At 43.2% G+C, this 21,973-nt stretch overlaps 1 protein-coding gene across 2 annotated transcripts in view; it reads left to right on the forward strand.

The window, feature by feature from the left end:
- Positions 1 to 14,475, forward strand: part of LOC147630231 (protein argonaute PNH1-like) — a 48,304-nt gene extending 33,829 nt beyond the window's left edge. For both annotated transcript variants that reach the window (XM_086811895.1, XM_086811893.1), the window contains exons 11-22: positions 632 to 754; positions 834 to 993; positions 1,081 to 1,202; positions 12,134 to 12,271; positions 12,379 to 12,521; positions 12,599 to 12,661; positions 12,813 to 12,876; positions 12,964 to 13,144; positions 13,261 to 13,334; positions 13,430 to 13,524; positions 13,733 to 13,764; positions 13,851 to 14,475. In XM_086811895.1, the coding sequence (XP_086668021.1) occupies positions 632 to 754; positions 834 to 993; positions 1,081 to 1,202; positions 12,134 to 12,271; positions 12,379 to 12,521; positions 12,599 to 12,661; positions 12,813 to 12,876; positions 12,964 to 13,144; positions 13,261 to 13,334; positions 13,430 to 13,524; positions 13,733 to 13,764; positions 13,851 to 14,065 (1,410 nt within the window). In that variant the 3' untranslated portion in view covers positions 14,066 to 14,475. The remainder of the gene's footprint in view (positions 1 to 631; positions 755 to 833; positions 994 to 1,080; positions 1,203 to 12,133; positions 12,272 to 12,378; positions 12,522 to 12,598; positions 12,662 to 12,812; positions 12,877 to 12,963; positions 13,145 to 13,260; positions 13,335 to 13,429; positions 13,525 to 13,732; positions 13,765 to 13,850) is intronic.
- Positions 14,476 to 21,973: the final 7,498 nt, after the last annotated feature.

Raw genomic sequence — 21,973 nt, forward strand, 5'->3', positions numbered from 1 at the left:
ATGTGTATGTGTATGTGTGTGTATATATATGTATGTATGTATGTATGTGTGTATATATATATATATATATATATATATATATATATATATATATATATATGTATGTATGTATGTATGTATGTACACACACACACACGCATATATATATATATATATATATATATATATATATATATATATATATATATATATATATATATATGTATGTATGTATGTATGTATGTATGTATGTATGTACACACACACACACGCATAATATATATATACATACATATATATATATGTATGTATGTATGTATGTATGTATATATATATATATATATATGTATATATATATATATACATGTATACATATATTCTTATAGATGGTTAAGTTCTGCCGATGGGCATTAGAAGATGAATTAGTCATTCTGCCCTGTTCCATTAGTGTAGTGAGACGTGCTTGCACATGGCGTTTGTGTTGAGGATTGTGTAGGCAAGGGGGAGTGTAGTGACTAGTAGTTTTGGCTGTCAGCAACTCAACATGTTTCTTATGTTGTTATTGTTTTGCTTATGTGCATCTGCATTTCGATAATTCTCAGATTTCATGTTCATTTACACAAGATCTCTGGATGTGTGTTTTCTGTTTTAGACAATGGTCAAGGGCTGCCGGATCAATCATTGGTCGCTCATCAACTTTTCTCATACTCTGCAAGACAGATCTGTGGACGACTTCTGCAGAAGGCTTCCGCATGAATGCGAAACCTATGGTGTGGTAAGGCTTCACTCTTCTGTGAGGTATTTTGAATTGTTGAGGTGTAATTTTACCAACAGATTCTCGTTGTATTGTGCAGTATATGAATCCACAATTGGCTGTTCCCTGGATTGCTGAAAAGAACGGGGATGTTGATAAAGCTATCAAGTATCTGAATCAGTTGTGCTTTCAAAGGAGTAAAAATGAGTTGGATCTTCTCATCTGCATAATGCCACAGACCGACAATAAATCCATTTATGGTGGGTGATTTGAATTTTTTGCTGCTTTTGGAGGCTTTACCGTGAAAACAAGACTCTTGTTGGAGACATGCATTCTGGTTTTTACAGCTGCTGTAAAGCGGGTTTGTGAAATTGAGCTGGGTTTGGTGACACAATGCTGCCTGTCCGACCATGTCAGAAATGGCCGACCAGAGTATATTGCAAATCTGTTGCTAAAGATCAACGCAAAGGTAACCTGTGTGATTTTTTGAAAATGACCTTAGTTAGGTGACTGAATCTTAAGTAGGCAGGCTTCTTGCTTCCCACACAATCTGGTCTTCTTTGAGTTGATGTGGAAGCTTACCCTCACTCAAGCTTACCTTGCCTTTCCTTGTTGTCAGTGTTATTCTTGCACTGCACTGCTACATTCATTGAGCATGTATTTTTCCACTTTTGAGAAAAAAATAGAGAAGGAAACCAACCAGGAGATGTTTGCATTTTAAACTAGTGGAGCATTGTGTGTTGTGGCGTATTTTTCAGAGAGAGAGAGAGAGAGAGAGAGAGAGAGAGAGAGAGAGAGAGATCTCATTGTATGGGGTGGGGAGAGAGAGAGAGAGAGAGAGAGAGAGAGAGAGAGAGAGAGAGAGAGATATGGGAGGGGAGACATGAGAGATCTCAATGAGATACGGGAGGGGAGACATGAGAGATGAGATATGGGAGGGGAGATATGAGAGAGAGAAAGAAAGAAAGAAAGAAAGATATATTAACGTCTACGAGAGGCCAAAGTCGGCCTATGAGACAAAAAATAATACAACTGTGTTCTTCCGGTCATCGGAAGAAAAGAAACAAAAGAAAAAGTGTGCATGTGTTTGGATACAACTGTGAATCATCATGGATCGGTGGAGCCCATATACAAACAATATAAGGGGGGTGGGGATGTGGATGGAGTGCTAAGGCAAGATGCATCTCTATATGCTGAAGGGGTAGTACAAGCATGCTATGCAGATCTATGTCTAACTCCATCCACAGTGCCATAAGAGGGATATAAGATATCATACATCGGCGATGCTGAGGCTGTGAATGGCATGAACATGTACCCTGAGTCTGAATGAAAGCAAGCTAGCCTCTCCCGTGTCTCCATCTAGTGTCTCATTCGGATAGCTGCTATCTCTCGGTGACGGAGTCGGGGTGCTCTATGTCCAGTCTGTCTAGGTCTCCGCTTGGCTCTCAATTCCTCTGCTCTCTGTGCGGTCACCCCACGTGGTACATCAGCTGGCACTGGCATAGCTCTCTGGAAGAAATCTGTGAGTTGGGACTGTCTCCCACCCCTAGTGGGGGAGGAGTCTCTCTCGAGAACTATGAAGCTCTAGTAGTAGTCTGCCAAGCTGTCGCTGGTCCGAGGCCTCCATCAACTGATGTAGTGAAGAGTGCTCCTCAAACAATCCTGCATATCTATCTCTAACCCCCTGGTGGGCTCTATATCTACATACAAAGTGATCCTCAGTCTCCACCTCCTCGCGGCACAATCTGCATATCCGCTCAGCTCTAGGAACTCGTGCCGCTCTCCCAGCCTCTATCTCTAGTTGATGTGATGAGACTCGTAGCTGTCCAATAGCAACGCGAGAGCTGTGTGGCATGTATACATCCATGTACCGCGGTCGATGTATAAACCCATCCCCTGAGATGCTCATAAAGTGGTCTCTGTAGTACAGCATCTTCGGTGGTAGTGGGTTCTCTGGTGCTGTCCATGTCTCTTGTATGTAGTGCTGTCATATATCCTGTCTCATCACTCTGTTCCTCTCATTGAGAGAGAGGTAACCCCGTGGAGCAGGCTGATCATACTGAAAAGGTGGCAACCGCTCAATGTCTATACCATGATGTGAGAACCACTGTAGCATCTGTGCATACCAAGATCCAGTGTGTCCAATCTCGGCCAGCTGTCTGGATGCCTCAAAAGCTCGGCGGGATAATCTCTCCATGGGCATCTCCCTCATCCTGTATATAAAGGAGATCGTCTGGAACAATGCCTCCACTGCCATAGGTGGTGCAGCAAACTCAGCTCGAACAATGTCGTGCGGGACAGATGGTTTGCTGCGTATCATCCTCGAGAGTATCAAGATCTGTGGTCTCTCCAGCTGTACCCATGTGGAGGCTGCAAGCCCTGGTGCCCAAACCGTTGCTGCATACATCAAGGCTGGAATGTATCAAAGAGCCACCCCTTCGTGCGGGGTTCCTGAAAATGTGCCTGATAACACTGACGCTCAAGGCCAGCAAGAGCTGCATACCCCCGGGTCACTCTGTCTCGGACTGCCTGAGCCATGGAGAAGCGTCCAGTTGAGCTAGTAAATGTGATGCCAAGGTAAACATAAGAGTTCACCACCTCGACCCGCCCTCCTGCTAATGTGAGAGTAGTGTGGCTCCTGACTGCGGGTGAAGTGTGGAAGATCATAACCTTGGTTTTCCCAAGGTTCACTGTGAGCCCCTGCTGTGCGCAAAAGTCATCAAGAGCCACAAGGTGTCTTTGAAGCCCAACCTGCGTGTCAGATACCAAGACGATGTCATCAGCAAAAAGCATAACATGGACAATAATACCTGATAGCTCAATCCCAGAGCCTCCTCCTTGTATGATGTAATCGACCACCTCATCAATATAGAGCCCAAAGAGCGTGGGGGAGAGCGGGCACCCCTGCTTCACACCAATGGTGCTAGCAACTGTGTCGGACAAGCCTCCTGGGCATCGGACTCTCCCAAAGACCTGCTCATATAGCCTGTATATGCCCCACATCATGTCTGAAGGTATGCCTAGTGTTTGTAGTCGCCGAAAGAAGCACGCTCTGGGCACAGTATCAAATGCCTTGCGGAAATCCACAAAGCAACAATAGAGCCGTTGCCTCCGTGCCTTGGCTTGATCAATCAGGCACCTCAATGTAAAAATGTGGTCAATGGTCGAGAAGGCTCGACGGAAGCCTGCCTGGCCTGCTGCTCTCAATCCCCCAACCTCTGCATGAGTGCTCAGCTCTGCCTCCAAAACTGCCCCATATAGTTTGGCCAATATATAGCCAATCATGATGGTCCTGTAGTTCCCGGGGTCTAGAACATCTCCCGCTTTATGGATCGGCACAATAGTGTGCATCGTCCACTCAGTCAGAAACCCCTCTGACAGAGCTCTGTTGAAGAGATGAGCAAGAAATGGTGCCAATGTATCAATAGCATAGATGAGATGCTCTCCTTGTAATCCTGTATGATCTGTCGCCCGTTCATGTTGGAGTCGGCATATGGCCCTCCTAACCATAGGTGGGGTGAAGAAGGTGGAGATTGTGGAGCATGGCTTTGTGGGCTGTGGTATAGGGGGCTGTGCAGGCACATCATAAAGTCTCTCTGCATATGTCTACCAGGTCTGAGGATCGGCAATAGGTGTGGGAGGACGGGGCTCTCTGAGTCTCCTCCAAGCAGCAGCAGCATCTCTGCTCATGAGCATGTGATATGTGTCCCAGTACTGAGCCTCCTCATAAGCTTGCCGCGTACGGCGGGTGAGAGTATGCATCCTCCTGCCTGCCTGCCTCCGGGTGATCTCCCCGCGAGCCCTCTGCACTCAGAGACTGCGGTAAAGGTTTCTGCACTCATCATCATACCATCGGTTCTGGGGAATGCTCCCAGATGTAGGTGGCCGTCTTGTCTGTATGTGGTATGGGAAACTCCTCGCGGCTGCGGAGTGAAGTACATGTGAGAGCTGGGAGGTGAGCATGGCCATGGGTGCCGATGGATCTAAGGCAAATAGCTGATCATGAACATGATAGTCGTACACCTCGGCTAGGTCCTGAGTGAAGTGAAAAATAGTGCGTGGTGGCTGTATGATGGGTGGGTGGGTCTCCAATAAGCTCCTGAAAGTGAGGGATAGGTATGTATGATCCGCCCCAATGGGGCATGGTGGTATGGTGAAGTGAGACACCATATCTGCTGCCTCCCGGGATCCCATCACATAATCCACTGTACTACTGCCGCCTCCCACTGGAAAGCAAGTCAACCCACCTGAATCTGGCCACTGAGTCATCCCATTATAAATAACGAGATGGTGTCGGGCCCCAAGCTCCAACAGATGTTGCCCATATCCAGTGCTGTCAGCTTCTCCATCAGCGGAGATCCGAGTGGTCCCTGTATCCTCTGTAGCTAGCGGCTCTAGTCTTAGGGGATCCTCAAAGTCATAGATCTCGCACTGTGTGCTCTGAGTCCGTGCATTGAAGTCCCCCATCAAGAAGACTTCTCCCAGTGTCGAATAGTGTAAGATCTCCTCAGATAAGACAGAGTATGGAGACTCACTAGCCTCTCCTCCACCCGGCTCCTTGGTGGTGGCAAACCGCGACCCCTTCGAAGGAAAGTAGCAAAGGGCGATATAAATCTATCTGGTCGTCGAGAGGCGTAAGCTAATCCACATGTATCTCGCCTCCGAGTCTCGTGCTACGACTCGAACATGCTCATGTAACGCATGTCTGAAAAGCACTGCAATACCTCCTGAACCTCGGGAGGTGGCCTGTCTCATCCCCTGTCGCTGAGCTGACTCCCACTGATAATCCTCAACCCGTGGTAAGCCCCTCTCCGGGCTCTCATGTGTCTTTGTCATCAAGATGATATCCCGGCCCTCCATCACCTCCTCAAGTCTCCCTGGATGTGTCCATAGGACTCCATTAGAGTTCCAGATTGCTATGTGTATCTCTTTGTCCTCATGTTGTTTCCTCCGTGTCTCATAGGCCAGATGGCGCTATTCGATCCTCTTCCCATCAATGTAGATGTGACCATCTCTATAATGTGCCTTCTTCCCTTCTTTGCGTGCCGCCTTGATCTTCGGCATGCATAATCTTCTATGCTCCAGTTGCATCCATGTGAGGTCATCATCGAAGTAGATGGGGTCCCCTGGCAAGCTCCTCAAGATAGCCCGTCTTCTCATAAAGCTCATCCTACTCTCCTCGTCCGGGAACTGTAGCACTAAGGCCTTGCCTTTGGTGGAGTCCTTTGGGGTTGTCCTCCATACTCTAGTGAATGGGAGCGGCTCATCCTCCTTTAGTCCTAGCTTGGTACATAGGTTCCGCCCGTCAATCTCGGGCGTGGAGGTAGTGCTCTCGTGACTCGGATGTTGAGACGCCGGATCCGTCGCATCTTCTCTTCATCAAGAGTAGACTGCATCATGTGTACATCTTCTTGTACCTCCTTCTTGATGTTCTTCTTCATCACTTATACATCTTCTTGGACCTCCTTTTTGATGTTCTTCTTCATCACTTCTACCCATCCTTCGCAGGCCGCCTCCATTTTCCCCTCGATTGTGTTGGTGAGGGTTTTGGTGATCTCTTCTTTGATCGCCTCTTTGTCCACCTCAAGAATCTCTCCTTCCTCCCATGGACGATCGCGTAAGGATGCCACTCCGCCCTTCAAAAGGTTGATTTCCTCCTGCATGGCGAGCTTTTCCTTCTCCCATTGCTCTTGCATGGTAAGCTTCTCTTCCTTCCATATTTCTGCTTCGGCCTCCAGCTTCCCCATGCGCGTCAATAAGTCCTTCTTGATGGCGGTGATGGTGCTGTCCAATGTCTTCTTCTGGTCCTTGATAAGGTCCCTAAGGATATGATCAAGCTGGCTGATTTTGTCATCTACAGACCCTCCCATTGTAGAGGGAGGGAATGTTTGAAAGGAGCAGGCAAAGAACAGGCAGCGGGAGAGAAGAAGTGGATGAAATTCAAGTCCCCATTATGTTGCTGCCTTGGGGGCCTGAGCAGGGGTGGGTGCGAAAAGGGGGCCGAGAGCAGGGGTGGGTGCGAAAAAATTGAGTGGGCGCAGGCAAAGGGGGCGAATTGAGTGGGCGCAGGCAAAGGGGGCGAATGAGATATGGGAGGGGAGATATGAGAGGGAGAGGGAGATAGGAGATATGGGAGGGGAGATGAGAGAGAGAGAGAGAGAGAGAGAGAGAGAGAGAGAGAGAGAGAGAGAGAGATGGGAGGGGAGATATGAGAGAGATATCCCATTGTATGGGAGGTGAGATATGAGAGGGATATCCCTTTGTATGGGAGGTGAGATATGAGAGGGAGAGGGGAGACGAGAGATATGGGAGGGGAGATATGAGAGAGATATCTCATTGTATGGGAGGGGAGATATGAGAGAGAGAGAGAGAGAGAGAGAGAGAGAGAGAGATCTTAATGAGATATGGGAGGGGAGATATGAGAGAGATATCTCGATGAGATATGGGAGGGGAGATATGAGAGAGAGGTCTCATTGTATGGGAGGGGAGACGAGAGAGAGAGAGAGAGAGAGAGAGAGAGAGAGAGGAGACATGAGATATGAGAGATGAGATATATGGGAGGGGAGATATGAAAGATGAGCGGGAGAGGGGGGATATGAGAGAGAGAGAGAGAGAGGAGACAGGAGATATGAGAGATATGGGAGGGCAGATATGAAAGATGAGAGGGAGAGGGGGGATATGATAGAGAGAGAGAGAGAGGACATATGGGAGGGGAGATACGAGAGAGAGGGGAGATAGGAGACAGGAGATATGAGAGAGAGAGGAGAGATGAGAGGGACAGGGGGGATATGAGGGAGATGATGGGGAGAGGGGAGATAGGAGACAAGAGGAGATAGAGAGATGACATATGGGAGGGGAGATAGAGAGAGATATATCTCGATGAGATATGGATGGGGAGATAGAGAGAGATATATCTCGATGAGATATGGGAGGGGAGATATGAGAGAGAGATGAGATATGAGAGAGAGATGGGAGATGGGAGACAGGAGAGATGAGAGAGAGATGAGATACGAGAGATGAGAGGGAGAGGGGGGATATGAGAGGGAGATATGATAGGGAGAGGGGAGATAGGAGACGAGATATGGGAGGGAGAGGGGGGATATGAGATGTGAGGGAGATATGAGATGAGATATGATAGGGAGAGGGGAGATAGGAGACATGAGATATGAGAGAGAGATGAGAGATAGAGATGAGAGAGAGGAGATATGAGAGGGAGAGGGGAGACATGAGACATGAGACATGAGAGAGAGAGAGAGAGATGATAGGGAGAGGGGAGATAGAAGATATGAGAGATGAGAGATAGATATGTGAGATGGGGAGAGGGGAGATACGAGAGAGAGAGGGATGAGATGAGACGAGATATGAGAGAGACATGAGATATGAGAGGGAGAGGGATATCAGAGAGAGATGAGAGATGAGATATGAGAGGGAGAGGGGAAATATGAGACAGATATTGTAGGGAGAGGCGAAAGAGGAGACAGGAGAGATGAGATATGAGAGGGAGACATGACATATGAGAGATGAGAGATATGAGGGAGAGGGGAGATATTATGAGATATAAGAGGGAGGGGGGAGATATGAGAAAGATGAGAGATATGAGAGGGGAGATAGATATGAGAGACGAGAGATATGAGAGGGGAGATAGATATGAGAGACGAGAGATATGAGAGGGAGTGGGGAGATAGATATGAGAGGGAGAGGGGAGATAGATATGTGAGAGGGAGAGGGGAGATGGATATGAGAGATGAGAGATATTATGAGATATGAGAGGGACAGGGGAGATGGATATGAAATATGAGGTATAAGAGGGAGAGGGGAGATAGGAGATATGAGAGAGAGATATGACAGGGAGAGGGGAGATAGGAGACCAGAGATATGAGAAAGATGAGAGATGAGAAATGAGAGAGATGAGATATTAGAGGGAGAGGGGAGATAGGAGACAAGAGATATGAGAGAGAGATATGATAGGGAGAGGGGAGATAGGAGACAAGATATGAGAGCTGAGAGATATGAGAGATAGATATGAGATATGATAGAGGAGAGATATGAGATGAGAGAGGAGAGATATGAGATGAGAGAGAGGAGAGCTAACTCATATCTCTCATCTCTCTCATCTCTTATCTCTCATCTCTCATATCTCATATCTCTCATGAGAGAGAAGAGATATGAGATATGAGAGAGAGATGAGATATGAGAGATGAAGAGAAAAGGTGTGTTAGGATTTGAGAGAGAGAGACGAGAGTGCAAAGCAAAATGCACTGAAAAGAAAAGCTGCGTGTGTGAGCACTTCCTTACGGTGTGAACACCTTCTAGCCTACAAAAGCATGTACTTGTGCAGGGTTTCAATATCAATCAAGCATTCATCATCGAGTCATGCAATCTCTTTCTTCTCTCTTCCTATGGTTGCGATAGTTTTTTCTTTCTCTTTCTTCCATATCTTTTTTACTCAATGCCGCACACAAGCTCATGACCACCATGTAATCTCTACATGGTATCAGAGCTCAGTTGTAGTCCTCCGGCCCTGCAGCTCCAGGTCCTGCTTGTCAGAGCTCAGTTGTAGTCCTCTGGCCCTGCAGCTCCAGGTCCTACTTGTATTAGGCATTTCCATGTCTCTGTCCCTCCATGGTGCGCAGATGGCTTCTGCGCAGTGGCGCTCTGCTCTGCCCAGCTGGTGGCTCTAGTGGAGGGCGGTTGTGCCCTGCCCGTGAGCTTGGCTCGGCCTCTGCTTGGCAACGTCGGTGTAGTTGTGCCAGCCGGTCTCTCTATGGTGACTTTTTTCTGATTTGCACCTTTGAATGCCTCTGTTGGCGCCTTTCTTTACCACACCTGGCTGCCACAGTTGCAAATGCCCTACTGGCAGCCATAGTCATAGCCGCCCTTTGCTGCCTCCTCCTGCTCTCATCGCCAACGCCCGCAACAGCACCGTTCCTGACGACATTTGTACCTGCAAGTGCCACAATAATGTAGGGCAATGCCTGCAACAGCACCATTCCTGATGACATCTGTACCTGCAAGTGCCACAATAATGTAGGGCTTTCCATAAATCAGGTGATATTTGTCTAATTAAACACTTCAATGTTCATAAATTTTGGGCCTTCTTGAAGTAGAGCAAATGCTTCAATGTTCATAAAATTGGGCCTTTTCCAAGTAGAGCAACATGGAAAGACCAACAGAGACAGCTTGGCCATTGCCATTGCAAAGTTCAATGGAATCAACATGGCAAATAAAGATGTGTCTCCTGATGATGAGAGATGGTGTTTGGAGTGTGGTCAATGGCACATATCTCAAGCCAACCGATGGAGTGGAGAAGATTTGCGCATGAAATGACCGTACTGACAAGGGCATGGCGCTCATTGGGGTCAGGTTGTCTGACAAGGTGATCCATCACGTGGATTACACCAAGAGCTGAAAGGAAGTATGGGACAAGTTGGAAAACTTGTTTGCTAATAAAAATCATTAACTCCAAAGACTTTCTTAAGCGAAAAATTATCCAGGTAAAGAGAAACTTTGGGAGAACATTTGAGCAATCTAGGCTCTACAATACAACAACTCTTTGACTTGGGAGTTGCAGTCGATGAGGATGATAAGAAAGCTATGTTTCTATTGAGTATAGAAGAGGTTTCGAAATTCTCAGAAACCTTGACTGTACTAAGGGTGGCTTGGGAAATGATTTATGATGAGATGATTGCAGTTCTCATAGATGAAGACTGTCCGCAAAGAGCAGTATGAGATTTCCTTTAAAAATTAAGACAAGGACGTGTTCACAAAGGGGAAAGGCACAAGAACTATCAGATGCAACTTTTGGGCGATGCCATCAAGAAGGCCAAAGAGCAAGAGAAGGTGCATGCAACCTGGTGGCATAAGATGAAGAAGAGATCCATTAAGCAGAAGCATCCTTAGTAGTAGAACATGCTGCCACTATCATGGATAATCCTTCTCTGAAAGAGGAAGATTATGATTGGGCTTTCTAAAAGCATATATATGTGGGTCATAGGTTCTCTACTCGGGTGGTTCCCCAAAATTGATTGTTATAAATGTTGTGTGAGTGTATCAACCTTTCCTTCTATGTGGATAGAGTTTGCTACATTTTCATCGATGGGCTAATGCTTTTTGCTGTGCGTCCTTAAGATCACCAAATGGGCATCCTCAGGGGGTTTGCATAGAAGTATTTCCTTGCAGCCACATGCATTAGCTTGCATAGGTCTTTGCTTAGGGTTGTGCAACATATCCATGTGTTACGCACATCCTATGGTATTTTGCATAGAAGTCACATTAGGGTTTCGGTGTTAGCTTACATAGACCTTTGCAAGATGCATCTTGGGATGTTTTGCATAGAAGTTGGGTTAGGGTTTCCCTGCAGTCATGTGTGTTGGCTTGCTTAGGGTTTGTAGTAGGCAAATCTGTGTTTTTCTTCATGGTGAGATTGAGAGATGATCCAAAGGCTTTTTCTAAGGAACGATTAGAGCTTTGGATATAACGAATCCGTGAGATGCACTAGAAGTCGAGGGACAAGTATGAGGGCATGTGTTTGGAGCATTCAGAAGGCAAGTTCGTACAATGTGACACACCTACGAGTAAGCAAGGCAGTGCCAGACATCAGATAGCAGTCAACGGGCAGAGTAGGACATTGCAGGTGCCAAGTGGCACTGCCACATGGTAGTGGTGATGTGGCAGTGATGACATGTAAGTCGGGTATAGCTGGTCGACAACAATACTATTGGTGGACTAGGAGCATTGGTGCATAGCCAAGAGTGTACATTAGGTCACATGGCTGTGATTTGACGTCTTCGTTCTCAGCCACATCATGTACTTGAATTTCAGTTGTTTAACTTCTTTCTTGTATAGAATATAGAGCAATAGTTTAGGACTCTCGTGTGTGCTGTATGTGATTCCACCTCACTCTTCTCTCTAACTCTGTCATAAGTGTTCTACATGGAGCTTGAGATAGAGAAAGATGTTAGCATTGACAACTACAGAACGCATGGAACAAGGCATGAAAGTGGAGAGTTTGTTAGAGGCTGAAACTCATGAGGTGGGAGTTTTTGACGATGTTGGAGAGCTTCCAGGAGATAGCTTCCCGAAATATGGAGCGTATAGGATTCTGAGAAAGTGCTGATGTTGGTGGCGGAGTTGAGGGCAAGCACATGATTTCATCTTAGAGGACGTTGGGAAGTGAGTTTGTGGCTGCCCCATCAGTGGAGAGTGGGTCATCTAGTTCCAGTGTTTGCGCTTTTTATCTAGGAGGTGGAAAAAGTGCTAGCTTTCCCTGTTGCAAGTTCACTTTTGGGGGGAAACAGTGATGCTGGAGCATAATTTTAGGAGTTGTGTGAACACATTTGGAACGGTGCTTGTTTATTACATTTTCTGCTCAGGTTTGATTGCACAAGTTTGTGATGACAGATGGGTGGCTGTAACGCTCTGCTGGTTGACGAGAAAAATAAGATTCTGCCCCTCATATCTGATGTGCCATCTATCATCATTGGAGCTGACGTTTCTCACCCTAGAGTTGGGGATGATTACAGCCCTTCCATCTCTGCTGTAAGCATCTGCCTTACAGAGCCAATGATTATTTTTGCACAGCTAATGCATGTTGCCTTTTTTCAAGTGTTGTGCTGGTGGGCTCACAGTTAATGCGATTGGAATAGGTTGCAGCCAGTATGGATTGGCCATATTTTTCTCAATATGAAGCAATTGTACAGACACAAAGGCAGCGTGAAGAGGTCTGTGAAGGTTTTTTTTGGGAAAAAGAGGATGAGCAGGGCATGAAGCAGACGGGTGGGATTATCAAGTAAGTGAAGTGCTTCTTACAGGTTAAAAGATGAGCTTATGTTGGCGGTTGCAAGTAATTGACACTGTGATAAACAGGGATCTACTGCGCTCTTTTGCTGAAAGGCATGAATGCAAACCAGAGCGAATTATCTTTTACAGGTCATTAACATTACGAACTAGAAATCTGGCACAACATTTTCCTGAGTTTTCTGGTTTCTTATCTGCAATTTCGTTGAGGAGGAGATCAGGGTTGTGTAATATGACGTGTTTTTTTATCTTTTGAGGTTCTGAATATTTTTTTCTAAAACAGAGATGGTGTCAGTGAGGGAGAGTTTGAGGCGGTACTGAACAATGAGTTGGAGGCAGTGAAGAAGGTTTCCCCTTCAACATCTTTGTCTTGCTGTGTCTATTGAGGCCATATCTTAATGGAAGTAAATGTTATATTGTCTGTGTTGTTACAGGCTTGTGAAGCTTTGGGCTGGGGCAGTCGTCTCCATGATGGAAGAAGTGAAGAATCTCAACAAAAGAGACATCGCTCAGGTGGCTCGTTGCCAAAGATAACGTTCATTGTGGTACAGAAGCGCCACCACACCCGGTTTTTTCCGAAAGACAAACGGACAAAGAATGGAAATATTCTTCCTGGTAAGTAATTTGAGGTCTTAGATGCGTTTGGAAGAGCAGCAAAATCTACTGCGAAATGCATCTTGTTTGGGAATGTGTCTAAGTGAATGATCTTGATTATTTTTTTATTTTCCCAGGCACTATTGTAGATTCTGTAATTTGTCATCCCAGCCAGTTTGACTTCTTTTTATGTAGCCATTTTGGAATCAAAGTGAGGTTTGAATTGGCTCCTTGCTGGTTGTAATGTAATTTGTCATGTTACTTGTGTGAGTTTAGTGTGATGACTAAGTCATTCCACCTTAATAGGGGACAAGCCGGCCTGCACACTACCATGTTCTGAAGGATGAGAACAACTTTGGCGTTGACCAAATTCAGCGCCTTACTAATGATCTCTGCTTTACGTAAGTATTCTTCATGTGGATAATTCTCAAACAAAGAAATTCTGATAGCACATTTGGGGTTGCTACATGGTTGTCACTGAGATGAGGGTTTTTCTTTTGGGGTTGACGAGGGGCTTTGACACAATCCATGGCCTTCTCAGCTAGAGTTGATGTATTATGGCAAAGAGGGATTGATTTAACTAATTATTATAGGTTTCCTTCTTTGTAGGTATGTGCGTTGCACTCGAGCAGTATCCATTGGTTGGTATCCTTTTTTATTTTTTTGGGGGTTGAACACTTTTGTGTAAGGTATCTCTAATAAATTGCTCTAACTCTTGCTATTGCAGTTCCTCCGTGTTACTATGCACATCTTGCTGCCACACGTGCACGCCTGTGGATGGGGTCAGAAGGCTCAGACCAGGGCTCGCAGCGTGACAGGGCAAGCAGTGCTGGTGGCAGCAGCAGCAGGGGCACACACTCACGCACAGGTGGGGCTGCTGCCCTGGCTCGTACATTGCCCCCCTTGCATGACAAGATCCGAAGGACCATGTTCTACATATGAAGTACGCTCTACTACTGCTAGCTTCATATGAAGTACGCTCTACTACTGCTAGCTTTAGGAAAGTCGATCTCCAATGATCCAAACAAAGAAAAAAAGGAGAACTGCCTTTGTAAAGGAAGGGCTCGATTTTATGAGTACAAGTTTTTGGTAGGATGCGCACACAGAAAGTAGTAAGCGGTTGTCCTTCAACAAGTATATATGCCTGTGTAAAGAAGGGGCTCAGTTCTGACAAAATACCAATGTTTGGTCCAGAGGTTTTGGCTCCGCCACCTAAATGTTTTCTTGAATGTGTAATTCTATTACAGTTAGGCTTTAACTTTATTTTTGTAAGTTAGAATGAAAAGTTCAGCTTTGTAGAGGATATGAGGTGTACTTTGCTCCCTTCTAGTAGTCACCATTTTTTTTTAAAAGTTCAGTTTACACATTACTACTGTTGCCAAGTCGGCCAGACATGCCACCATCTTTCAAAGCCCATCTGAATTTGCACTGCAGCTCCTCCCTCCCTCCCTCTCTGGTTGAATTTACGGTAATTATGTTAATCGGAAGGGCACGAGCCAAAGCACATGCCGTGGGCAGAATAGGAGGGTGATTTGGATTATGGGCTGAGCACACCACAAACCTTTTATACTTCACACTGAGCACATCTGGTGAATGTGCTATGCATGCGGCCTTGATTCATATTCCATTAATACATCCATGTCGCAAGCTTGAAATGCTGTCATAGAAGCTACACATGAAATTCATCCTCACGGGAAGTACCTACGCATGACATGCCGAGCTAACGTTTCCCCTTGATAAATAGGAAAACATCTTACGTGTGTCGAGCTTATACTAGTAGACCCCAAAATGAAGGACATGTAGTGAGGTCTTGATCTCCACCGCTGGCAGGCGAAGTGGAATGGCTTTGGATATATATAGTGGCCTTATCCCCTTTACAAGAAAGCCAAGCGGTCAAGGGTGCTCATGAATCTAGGGGGGAGCAAAGGGAACTTGTGTACCTTGGGCAATCTGTAGCTGAGTCGTCCTCTTAATTGATCAATTCATTCATAGAATGAACTTTCCTTGTGAGAATTCCTCAAATTGAGCCCTCCACCTTAACAAGTATCTCATTAATGCTTGTGTTCCAAATTCTCGTTCATATATTTAAGAACTTTCATTGGTTCCTTTTTTTATATTAGTATACTCAACCTGAAAGTCTTTCATCCAAAGCAAGGCTACCTTCAATAGCTACAATCCCTAGCAATTCTATCATCAACATGACTCCTCACCAGAGGTGGCATCTAAGTCAAGCTTGAATGCTTTCTAAATCCTTGGGGTTCCAAGCTGAAAGTCTTTCATCCAAAGCATGGCTACCTACAATCCCTAGCAATTCTAACATCAATATTAGTATCCTCAACCTGAAAGTCAATTTCATCGAAAGCAAGGCTACCTTAAATAGCTACAATACCTAGCAATTCTAACATCAACATGAATACTCACTAGAGGTGGCATCTAAGTCAAGCTTGAATGCTTTCTAAATCCCTTGGGATTCCAAGCTCTCGTTGAATTCTTCCATCTTGCTGAAAGTGGCCTAATTAAAGCTTCAATGCTTTCTAAATCCCTTAGGATTCCAAGGTGAAACACTTCAGCATATGGGATGAAACACTTTTTATTCTCGTAATATGTAGGCTTTGAACCACGGAGTTTGTGTCCGTGTCGAAACACTTGACGAGCCTTCAGACGGGATGAAACACTTTATTCTTATAAAACGTAGGCTTTGGGATCATGGAGTTTATGTCCAAACAGTCTTCCCCTAGAAACACAGGCACAAGTTGTCTTCCTCGAGAAACACAAGCACAAAGCATATCACCTTGATTGTGATTTACCCTTTCGACTCAAACAACGTTCTTGATGGCGGAGGCTTGGCGAAAATTTTAGTGTAATGAAGTTGGCAAAAGCCTTTGAAGGAAGGTTTGTTAGGCGAAAACCTAACGTCGAGAAGGTTACATGTTCTCGATGGTCGTCTATGGTAATCAAAATGTGCCTAGTAAGATATCGTGAAGAGAGTTTCGTACATGAAAAATAAGAAATTGATACTACAGGGAAACTTGCAAACCACAAGAAGAGTGGATAATTGGGGGGGAAAAAGAGCTCAAACCACAACAGGAGTGTGGATGATTGGAAATTTCAGGAAAGAGAGATCCGGACGAGTGACCTAAAGAGAAAAGGAGCACACCGAAATAGCTCAAGGAAATAATTGGTGTAAACAGAGGAGAGGTATGCACAGGAAGAAAGAGAAGAGCGTAGAGAGATCTAGATTTCAAGAGAGCTGTGCATAGAGAAAAGGAAGACCTGAGGTTTGAAGCGCGCGTGCGCGTGCGTGGTGTGTGTGTGTGTGAGAGAGAGAGAGAGAGCGAGCTGTGAAGAGCAGGGGGAGGTGTACGAAAAATCCCCTACTGGGAGAGTGTGTGGAGGAGGGGTGTACGAAAAAGAGGGGTTACACATAAAACTATTCCCAACTTGTACACAAAAGACCCTCCATACAATCCCCCACTTATAACTGAAACACACTTTGTTGAATCATAGTCTTTACACACAATGGTTGAATAGATAGTGGGCTTATGTAAGCTTTCACCCTTGCCATACATTAAGTTCATACCTCGAATATGTGAATTGCTACTGGGCATGGCTTGACAAACCACGGAAATGAAAAAAAGTACCAAGCATCACTTCCCAATACCAAGGAAAAAACCCCATCCATGGTGTAGGAAGAGGCTAAAAAGACCTTGTAGGAAGAAGAGGAGAAAAAGGCCTTATATTTAGAGCCCACTTTCGACCTCATGGTCTTCGACTTAACAACCTGCATATATATATCCACACCATGCTTGTCACAATATCAAAGCTCCCAAAACACTTTGTCAATTATGGTGCTTATTCAAAGAAAACTTACATATGTATCTAGCACTCTAACCCAAGGTGTAGTAGAGACAACCAAACACACATGCGTAAACCATTAAAACAATCTTCGAGCGGCTGGATTCTCTCTCCTTGGAAGCCTATGCTCCTCGTCGTCATCTGTCCAAAAAATATATATAAGACAATAACATTGGTTATGGCAAGATATAATTTAAAGAAAAGAAAAAGCGAAAGATAGAACCTTATGAAACTCATTCGGTGGATCAACATTTGAGACTAATGGCGTTTGATCAGGCTTGTAAACGTCAAATTGAAAATTTTTGTACTGTCTAGTGCTTGTGCACTGAAAATCTATCTTGTTAGGCTTTTCATATCTTACAAACATTACATGTACATGAAGTTGATTTGTAATCTTTTGCAATCTTAGATTGTAAATTCAAAGCAACCCAAAGCTCTCGTTGTGTAAGCATCTCGACCATACAAACCTAGTAATAACATAGCTTCCAAAATGTAAAGATATTCCTTGTTTCAAGAAAACGTACCAATATTATTTTTTATATGCATTAAAACGTTAATAAAATTTAAAAAAGTAGATTTTTATGCCATAATATACTTGTATACTCTAATACTTCGATTTTATTAGAGATGCTGTAGCTTATTCTTCTCAAGATGGAGGGTCTACAATTGAGCCATGAAAATTAAATAGATTAAAGTAAATAATGATAACTGTTATAACAAAAATCAAGACCAATACCTTCAATATTTTGTCCATCGCCATAAATAAATGAAAATGATCTCCTTGCTACATCCATCCTATGCAATATTACTTGTGATATCAAATACAACAATACCTTCACTAATCATTTATGCATGATTATGAGGTTAGTCTCTCTCTCTCTCTCTCTCTCTCTCTCTCTCTCTCTGTGGACATTAAGTATTTTGAACTAAGCAAGAAATATTAATAATGCCAGAGTAAAGGAAAGCAAGTCAAAAGCAAAATAATTTTTTATTCAAAGGTTATAAAAACAAAGAACTCACTATGCTCATATAGCTATCTCAAAATTTTAAACCATCTCTTCAGTAATAGATGCATGTACTCCACTCTTCTGAATGTGCATGGTGGCTTTACATCAATGTCAACCATTTATTCCAGACGATGTAAGTATATTTATATATATCAATTTAATATTATCGATAATGGAAATGCTAGTATGGGAGATAAATTGAAGGAATTTTGCCATCCAACTCTTATTTATCTTCATGTCTTCGCATCACAAAAATAAAAATATTAATGTAAAAGAAACATCAATCAACTTGAAAGCATGCACACTTACTGAAAGACAACATAGATTGCATATGTCACTTATTTGCGAACATTCTCCTTTCAAATGTTTGCTTGATTGATACTTGTAAACGATAGCTATGAATGTAGTCTCTAACATTTGTAGGCTGCCTTATGGGCATACATTACATTTTTCTAGATGCCATTTATAGTACTTCTTTGTAGACAACATTAGCTGTGTAGACTTCATTTGTATCTTCATTGTTGCTTTCATGGTCCATGATATCTTTCACATATACTTTCACTGCATTTGATCTAACAGAATTGTCCATGAGTGGATACTTGTGTGGCCAAATAAAGTCCCCAACACACTCAATGTTTGACCTTGGGACTTATTTATTGACATACCAAAAGCTAGCCTCACAGAAAGGGTCGATCTTGGGCAGCCTGACCCGACAATAAAGCATTGTATATTTCATCCCACTTTGGATTGCAAGTAAAGGTAATAAAAAGGTCAGGTTTATCCATCTTCCTAATAATTGCCATTGAATCCTGATACAATTGATGCATATATCGAGACCCACCAATATATGTAGATGGTAGAACTATACGGTGTCCAGCAATGCCCCCAAAGACTCTATTGACCCCATCATTGACATTAACCATATCTGCAAGTCCTTGGTATACTTCAGTATGCAATGCTTTTTGGTTATTGCGTATCCATATACTAATCTTGATTCTTCCATGCTGCTATGTGCATCAGTAATGTACTGTTGCAAAAGTTGACCACCACGTGGAAGGGAAGCATTTGTATCTTTTCTTATTTGTAATCTATATGTATAATATTGCTGTTGAGTTATAGTCTTTGTCTCCCCATTTGAGCCTTGTCTATTCCTACCATGGAGTGGGATTCCAACATGCCAACCATTCTCTCCTTGTTGATGAGGAATAAAAGAACATATAATAGAGGCACATATGAACGATGCAAATTAGATATTCTCTTTATAGCACTTGTGCGAGACATTATTTGAATATCTCTATGATCTACATGAAAATCATCCCCTTGACCTGGCATGATAGCAGCTACCTCACTACCCGTATAGGAATCAAGTATTGTCTCGAGGTTGATCGAGCTTCAGTGATGGCCATTATGAAAATCATCCCCTTGACCTGGCATGATAGCAGCTACCTCACTACCCGTATAGGAACCAAGTATTGTCTTGAGGTTGATCGAGCTTTAGTGATGACCATTATGAAAATCATCCCCTTGACCTGGCATGATAGCAGTAGCTACCTCACTACCCGTATAGGAACCAAGTATTGTCTTGAGGTTGATCGAGCTTCAGTGATGACCATTATCAAATCTGCATGTAGACTGGACTCTGTAACATTTCTATCATTGTACGAAATGCACCAGCATTCAAATTGTGTTCATACATAATTATTTGTAACCTTTCAAGCACATTATGATTTAAAGAAGGCATCCCATTAAGTCTATTCTCCAATTCATGCTCTGTATCATACACATACAATTGGGAAAATTGAGGAGCTGCATCTCGTGTTTCATCGGTGGGTATTACAAAGCCAACACAATAGGTAGTGCCATGGATTTGAAAATTAAATACACCTCCTCTCTTAGTAAACTGACTGTCTAAGTGAGCACCTAGTGAAACGAATGGTAACGCATTGTTATAAGAGCGCATATTCTTCCTGTATTCCTTACTTACATTATCATTACCGAGTAACATATTATCTAATGCATGAGGAGGCTTTTCCAAAGGCAATAAAGAGATATTCTCACTTGCACAATAATGTTTTCCCACATGTTGTCGAAGCTTTCTTAATCTCTCACATTTCCAAATTAGTGCCTCACAAAAATGGCACTTGTAAGAAAGGTTCCCTAAAGAGTGAAGAGTAAAATATTTGGAACATAACACCATGGTTACTTGGTGCTTAACATTATGAGGAAATGAAAAAACACGCCTTATAGGATGACATCCGTGTTTAATACCTTTTACATTGCCAACATAATATGAAATAGGTTGAAAATCTTCAGCACGATCAATCTCATCTATAGGTGGCTCATTTAAATCGAAAGAAATAGGACCTCCTGCCATATCTCTATGTGCTTGAACATTCGAATTTTCATTGCTAAGTTCTTGAAGAACTTTAGTAGCAGTAGGAGTTGCTTATGTGAATTCCAGTATAGAATTCTCTATGCTCCTCATCTTCAACTCTTCCAAATGTTTCGATCTCATTTACATTAAAGTACTCCATTAAATTAGCATGAATTTGTTTTCAAATGCTTTCCCTTTTTTACGAACAATTACGACAAGATGTGCGTATTACATCCAAAATTTTAAGGTGACAGACTTGGTTCAAGCTTAGGTATATAGAGCTCGTAGCCATCTTCAAACTGCTTTGAAAAAGAAAAAAAGCAACTACTAATTTGATTTCTACATTTGGTGTCTTATTAAATTTATTCTACTTTAAGTGCCATTATCCTCACTATGATCTTCGCATGTATATCACACATATGACCCTACTCTTAAAGGATAGACTCTGCACATTAGCAAACATTGTGTAATTATTAGAGAGACAAGTACATTCAGTTTGCACTAGTAAGTGATAACCCCTCTCCGTCTCTCACCTTTATTTGCCAACAAAGGCATTACTCCAAGAGAGAGAGAGAGAGAGAGAGAGAGAGAGCAAGAAAAAAACATAGAAGTATAAAACATGTTGAGACATAAAGAAAGAAAGAGAAAATAATAAAATAGAAAGGGAGATATAAAGACTTTGATAAAATAGGAAATTCATCGCTCGGAGAGTCAAAGCAGGATAGTTGAGTATAATTTTCTCCTAGACAAAAACATCATGCTTTCACAAAATCACTAAGCAATTGTCCTGCTTTCCAACACACGACTCATCTTCTTCATAATAGCATTGAGTCAATTAACGGATATCTTTAGACTAAATACCTCCGAATCTAATGTCTGTACTTGATCTTTTAATGAATCAACTTGTTCTTTACATTCCCTAGTACATCCACCTAGACGCTCCCCAATTTCAATATGCAAATTTTCCATAAAGGAAATCATGTCTAGAGAACGCGATGAAGATGATATGTCAAGTCATCTCTCATCATATCTCCCCTTTGAGTGCCACTTCCCCACGAATCTCATCCCAATTGGCATTTAAGAACTCCTTGCAAGCAACTTGATTTTTCTCGGTGCGCTCGCATATGCCCACAATCGTCTATAGACGTTTAGCGCTTGGCTGTTCTAATGGAGACCTTGAGCGAGCAAGGTTTTTTGCAACACGAACGTTCACCAACTTTGGCGGGGTAGATAAAGCCACATTAGAATTGGAAGTTCCACATGCTTCCACTATAGCTTTTGACCCATTGTTACCACTAGAGATCTCCATTTGCTAAAATCCAAATTGAAAATCTTTAAACTTTGCAAAATCTCTTTATATCTTAGTCAACATGTTTCATAACCCTATATACCAGCACTATAAACATGTAGACGTTCTACTGGTTATAAAGAGAAAACAATGTATACTCTTAGCGAGCCCTATTATTTCCTCTCTAAAAGCTTAACCATTGACAAGTTCTTTCAAGCATATTTCTCTACTGTTTAATAGTTAATATAGTCAAGGTACTAAAATAATTTTCGTTTGATTATTCTCTTAGGTTATATATTGTGTATATATAGAGCTTACTCTACAAT

The sequence above is a fragment of the Cibotium barometz genome, chromosome 17, assembly GCF_041138505.1.
Source record: "Cibotium barometz isolate CiBa-2024 chromosome 17, ASM4113850v1, whole genome shotgun sequence".
Taxonomy (NCBI): Eukaryota; Viridiplantae; Streptophyta; class Polypodiopsida; order Cyatheales; family Cibotiaceae; genus Cibotium; species Cibotium barometz.